The sequence below is a fragment of the Morone saxatilis genome, unplaced genomic scaffold (genome assembly GCF_004916995.1).
Source record: "Morone saxatilis isolate NCDOM2014 unplaced genomic scaffold, NCSU_SB_2.0 Contig11, whole genome shotgun sequence".
Lineage (NCBI taxonomy): Eukaryota > Metazoa > Chordata > Actinopteri > Moronidae > Morone > Morone saxatilis.
In genome coordinates this window covers 26,825,839-26,831,791 of record NW_023339663.1, presented here as the reverse complement: position 1 = coordinate 26,831,791, position 5,953 = coordinate 26,825,839, and the positions used below count along the sequence as shown (strand labels likewise).

General features: G+C 43.1%; 2 protein-coding genes across 2 annotated transcripts in view; one reads left to right on the top strand and one right to left on the bottom strand.

Annotated features, from left to right (window-relative positions):
* Positions 1–773: 773 nt before the first annotated feature.
* Positions 774–2,517, bottom strand: LOC118320769 (E3 ubiquitin-protein ligase TRIM39-like). Its single transcript, XM_035651853.1, is given in 1 exon segment — positions 774–2,517. A coding segment is annotated over 1 exon segment (1,620 nt). The 3' UTR covers positions 774–897.
* A 1,365-nt stretch (positions 2,518–3,882) lies between these two features.
* Positions 3,883–5,953, top strand: part of slc7a6os (solute carrier family 7 member 6 opposite strand) — a 5,354-nt gene continuing 3,283 nt past the window's right edge. Inside the window, exons 1-2 of the mRNA XM_035651854.1 lie at positions 3,883–4,145; positions 5,139–5,468. Of these exons, the coding sequence (XP_035507747.1) occupies positions 3,957–4,145; positions 5,139–5,468 (519 nt within the window). The 5' untranslated portion in view covers positions 3,883–3,956. The remainder of the gene's footprint in view (positions 4,146–5,138; positions 5,469–5,953) is intronic.

Sequence of the window (5,953 nt, the reverse complement as noted above, 5' to 3'; positions counted from 1 at the left end):
TGGCTCTGTTTGCTGAACGGTTATTAGGGTTGAGATAACTTGCTATTGTAATGTGACAAATGAGTGCCATCTGTTGGCTATTCAAGGTCAATTTCTTCATCCATAAAAAAATGGAAATTGCAGTCCATCCTAATAAACCAACGCTGAGTACCAGAAGATATAAAATAAATACACATTAAAGCCATAAAAATAAAAACCCAATATATTCCATAATAAAACACCTACTTACAGCTTTCTGACTGTATTGTCGTGTATCTCCACTGGGATAACATACAGTATACCCCAGGTCAATCAAACCTTAGCATAAAGAGGAAGAATAATAAACTACACATATTTTCAAGTTGTTTTCTTCTATTCAAATGACAAAAATACTTTTTTTTAAGTTTAAGTTTTAACTTTTTCGATTCTTAACTTCGATTCTTATTCTTAGCTTAAGTCTTATTTTGGAGATTAGATTTGAATAAGGCTACAAACGTACATAACCACCTCAACAGATCAATGGTTTCAACTAAACTTGCTTGCTTCCGCAGTTGCCAAGGAATAAATAATAAGCTCAAATAATTTCTAAAAAGAACAACAGAAACACTTAAATTATTATTTCATTAAAAACATGTCCACAGTGCCTGAACATACATTGACGAAGAGTCTGTTAAATAAATATAAATAAATATAAATGATAAATGGTTGAAAAGTCTAGCTTCTTAGTGTACAAATGCAAACCTGACCCATCAAAACATTGACTGTATGAAAAATACTGCATCAATGTCCACCTATATATGGTTCTAGTGTTAAATAACATCCAGTTTAAAATCAACACGTTGATTCCACATGTTCAGTGGTGTTGATGAGGGTATGTGTAAATGACAAGAAATCATTTTTGCAAAAAAAATGCCTGATTCAGTCAGTTTTATGGACATCAGAGATCCTGAGAGGGGCAGAGTTGTCACCACCATCATTAAAACAGGGACTGAAGAATGGGTAGAGTTTTTCAGTGAAGGAGCAGGCAGTGAAGGAGTAGATAATATCTGCAGTATCAACGTCACAGAAGGAGACCAGACCCTCCTCGTAATCCACAAACACTCCCACCTTCTGAGGCCGCGATTTCAAAGAGAGGAAGACATCAGGGTCAGCGAGAGCTACATACTCATTTCCATTCCTCAGCTGCAGAGTCCAGTAACCAGCCTCCGGGCTCGATACGATTTCTCCTTTCCTATTGGCTGACACACTGACCACTCCCAAATCCCACTTAGTTTTCCCTTTAACTTCGACCTCGTGGTAGAATCTTCCTGAAGAGAAACTCTGCTTTGCTAAGACAATAACACAATATTAAAATCTCTCTGGATTGTCTGGGAGATTCTTCTCTACATCACCGTGATTTACTTGTTTCCCATCGTCGGACAGAAGGAGTTTAGGGTGTGCTGTGTCAGGATCAAGAGCCACGTCCACCGCATACCGCCGCACCCTCTTCAGCTCAGCTTCAAGCAGCTTCTTCATCCCTTTGTTGAGTGTCTCCCGAAGTTGAGCCGCAGCTCTTGCCACAGTTCCCTCATACGATGGCTGTCGGAGGGTGACTGTTGTCCAGTGCTTAGTGGGTAGAGAGGCGTTCAGGGAGGAGAAGCTTTGGAGGAAGTGGAAGTGATCATCAGAGCGTAAGAGCTGCTTCACCTCAGCGTTTGTCTTCATCAGCTCGGAGATCTCCTGATCCAGTTCTCTGATCAAATCTTCACTTTGTTTTGCTGTGGTTTCGTGCTTCCTTTTGATCTGATCCATGAGCTCAGTCAGGCCTGTCTCTCCAAGCTGGGTCAGAGCAGTGAACACCTCCACGCCCTCTGCTGTCTCTTTGTCTGCAGCTTCCTTGTTGAGCTTTGCTGACTGTGTGAGCTCCTGTATCTTCAGCTGTCTGTCCTGGATCATCTGCTGAAATTCTATCTTCCTCAGCTCAGTCTTCTTTCCTTCGCATTCTTCTTTTAGAGGAACAACATCGTGCAACCTGTGATCTGACTCAGTACAAAACTGACACACACACATCTGGTCAGTCTTGCAGAACAGCTCCATGAGTTTGTTGTGCGTTGTGCACACCCTGTCTTCTAGGTTACCCAGAGGCTCAATGATCGTATGTCTTTTCAGTCCAGACACCGTCTGATGTCGCTGCAGGTGTGTCTCACAGTAAGAGGCCAGACAGACCAGACAGGACTTGAGGGCTTTCGGTCTGAGCCCGGTACAGATGTCACAGGGAACCTCTCCTGGTTTGGCTTCCTCCGTGGCTTTCTTCACCACTGACTGTCTGAACTGAGCAACAATGTCAGATATGAAAATATTGACATGCAGCTCATGTCTTGTGTCAAAAAGCTTTTTACAAAGGGGGCACTGTATTTTTCTATTGATTCTCCAGTTTTCAGTGATGCAGTTTTTGCAGAAGTTGTGTCCACACATTATGGTGACAGGAGTGGTGAACACATCCAGGCAGATGGAGCACAGAAAGTGCTCTTCAGACAGCAGACAGGTGGCAGCTGGCATGCTGACAAGACTGAAACATGTGAAATAACAATGTCATTGAAATATGAATTCTTGAATACTTTCATACGTTCATACATCAAAAATATGTTGGATTATTAGAACATTAGCTTAGTTACTTTATAGTTATAGTTATTCCAGAAATGTCCATTTGTCAAGGGAAAGGCTGCAGTTTGTGGTACTGCTGAACTGTGTTACATTATACAAAGATGTGTTGCTGTTATTTGATTTATCTTCATTTATATGAATGGAGTGGACAAAATAATAGAAACACCATTCAGTATAACACAGTACAACTGATGAAGCTAGGAATTATAGCAGGACTGTTGTATTACACTGCATTAGCTTTAACTAGGTGTTCCTAATGTACTGGCTACTGAATGTTTGTTAAAGATGGTGTATAAAGTGTGAAATGTGTACTCACCTAGAAAAGAGTTATCCGGTATTCTTGAAAAATTTCAGAAGAAGCAAGATTCAGTTTTTCTTTCTTTCTTCTTAACAGGGACCGGCTGACTGCAGCAGCTGTCACACCAAACAATACTTCTACTTACACTGGGGGGATGTGACTCCTCTTTTCAGTGTGGCTCCACCTAGCCATTCACTTAAACAGGTCACATGACTACACCCTGCAGCCAATTGTTTTTCTTCTTTTATCTTTATAATGCTCAGTCCTCCTGGAATTTAGACAAATAAAAAAACAGCTAGAGCTGTTCAGCAAGACAGACCAGCTGTGTGTGTGTGGCTTCACTCAGAGCACACATCTCATTACTGAAGGGAGGAAGAGGGCTGAGCTGGAAGGACAGTGACTAAATTGATTTTAAAATTGTTCAAAATGTGACATATCAATAGGTATCATAGTATCAGCAGGTATCAGGGGAAATGTCTTTAGATGAATCTTTCTTTTAGTAGTTCTCTGCATCAACTTAATCTCCTGTTATTTTTTTTTACCCTCTTTATTTTTAAGACTTCAAATAATACCTTCATTTAGCATATACTACATACACTAAATACACTTTAAACACTAAATGTGAATACAATATTGTTTAAAAAAAGATTGTTACATCTGCAAAGTAATAATTCTACTTGATTATAGTGTAATGATTTGATATTTGTATTATTACTGTTATGCAACAATTGAATTGGTTAGAATTATCCACTAAAAGTCAAGGTGGCACACTCCAGACTCAACGGAACAGATTCAACTATTTGAGGGCACGAAGTAATATCTTCGACAAAATGCATTAAATAAATCGAGGGGATAGGAATTATACATACAAGTTATAAGAGGAAACAATTGAGGATGAGATGTTTAAGAAGAAGCCCCCCGCCCCACACTGTGACGTTTGTGGTACCCAGAAATAAAGGCGGAGTGAGAGCTCTCCGGTTGTCCTCCTCTCTCTGCCTCTGCCAGACAACCAGACCCACTCAGACAGCGGGACAACATGGATCCAAACGCGACGATTCTGCGAGTCAAAAGAAAAAGGGGGACCGACCCCGCAGATGCTTTGTTGCTGGCATGCAAACGTATCCGCCCAGAGACGTCCCAGGGCTCGGGAGAAACGGTACCGGAGCCCAACGAAGCCGAGGTGGAAAACTCCGTGTTCAAACTCGTGGCGACCGTAGCGACACAGGTGAGAGGCCCGCTGGCTAACGTCAATGCAGCCGGCGGTGGAAACGGCAAATACACGTCCGTTAGCGTCTCGACACAAACTTAAGGATTTAGTTAAACTGACCGGCTGATAGAAAGCTGTATGTAACGTTTTAAATTGACGCTAATAGTCGTCGGAAAACAACGCGCCTTCTGTGCTAGTTGTTGTTAGCATAGCACTCGGGCTAGTCAGCGCTGTTAGCCAACACTAGCCCGCCGTGCGTCAGACCGCGTTAGCTGTGCGGTCGGTAGCTCGTTTTGTTTTTGTTGAACGTAGTTGGACCCGTTCACAGGCCTCGAAGAGAGACGATCTGACTGTATACCAAATCAAAGCCGTCGTAGATGTAACATTAAGTACACAGTGTCAAACATTTATGTCCCTTTCATCACGCAAGCTAATCCTCGTAGCTGGTGAACATGTAGTCCTATTTAAAGGCTTTTTGTGGATGTGCCTCGGCTCACTGGGACATGTTGGGACAGTGTTGGAGAGATGCAGGGGGGATTGGGTGGTCCAGTGGTTCCTATCTTATAAATCTTTTACATTATATTCAGTTCTGTACATTTAACCTAAACACTGAGCTCAGTAACTGTGGAGTAAGTGTGTGTAAGATGAGCTATTTGGATGAATTGTGAGCAGATTTGTTGTTGTTGAACCTTTTTATACAGTTTCTCTCACTGTTAACAATCATACACACTCACATAAATTCAGTGTTTTCTTGTCCCCGATGCTTGGCCATTATTCTATTAAACCATTTCTATTTAGTTTCCTTCACAGAAGTGAACCAGATGTTGAGCTTCAGGCCTGCTGTGTAAAGGTTTCTTGTACACTTTGGACATCCATGAAGCTTTTGCGACACCCTGGTCGGGTCCTTACTTAAATTCCTTCAACACCTGTGTTTTGGGGATTAAAGCCAAATACGTCCCCATGTGCACGTCCTAGCGCTGTAGATTCTCACCTTTGTCCTCTCGTCACCAGGACGCTCCGGTCCAGACGCAGGTTCGGCAGGCTTTGGCTCGGCCTCGCATGGTCCACGCGCTGCGCCCCTCTGCCACCAGTTCGCAGCGGATAATTGGGGACCTGCGGAGCACAAAGTGGAGCACCCGGAGGGAAGAACGCTACAGAATACTCTCTAGCCACCGTACGGGGTTGTCAAGCCCAACTGAGCAGCAGGTCCCCCAGACAGAGGCCTCTGAGGGCGTGGAGGAAACTGGGAAAGAGCAGAACAAATGTCTGGGCCTTGGAGAAATCCAGGTGGTTGATCTTGTACACGAGGATGTAGAGGAGCAGGACAAGTCTTCTGGCAAGGTGAGTTGAGCCCTGTTGTCCCTGGTTGAGGAGTACCATTGGGATTTTCAGTTACACAGTCTAACTGATTATCTGTAATTTAGGGAAAAGGGGCTCCAGAAATATCGTCACTGCTTCACTTTTAAGTAACAAAAGTGAATGCTTGGCTTTCAAAAACAACTGTGAACAGGCCACAACCGTGTTAGACAAATGAAGATAGCAGGGAGAATGAAACCTCTTTAAGTGCAGTTACAGTTGAGTTGACAATAATGCGAGTACAGGAAGTTCATCCAGCACCAGGCCAATAATAAGAGCGCAGACACTCACAACCTGCCCACAGTCCGCTGTGCTGATTCTTCCCATTGCACGTTATCTGTTGTGCGGATGCAGTGAGCGTTAACTATATTTTCATTCAGTGTGCTGAGGGGAGTCTGCTGGACCACCATAACTTTCACTGCACCCAGTGGTTTGTTACACAGAAGCATCTGGAAAGTTGTGTTGGAAAC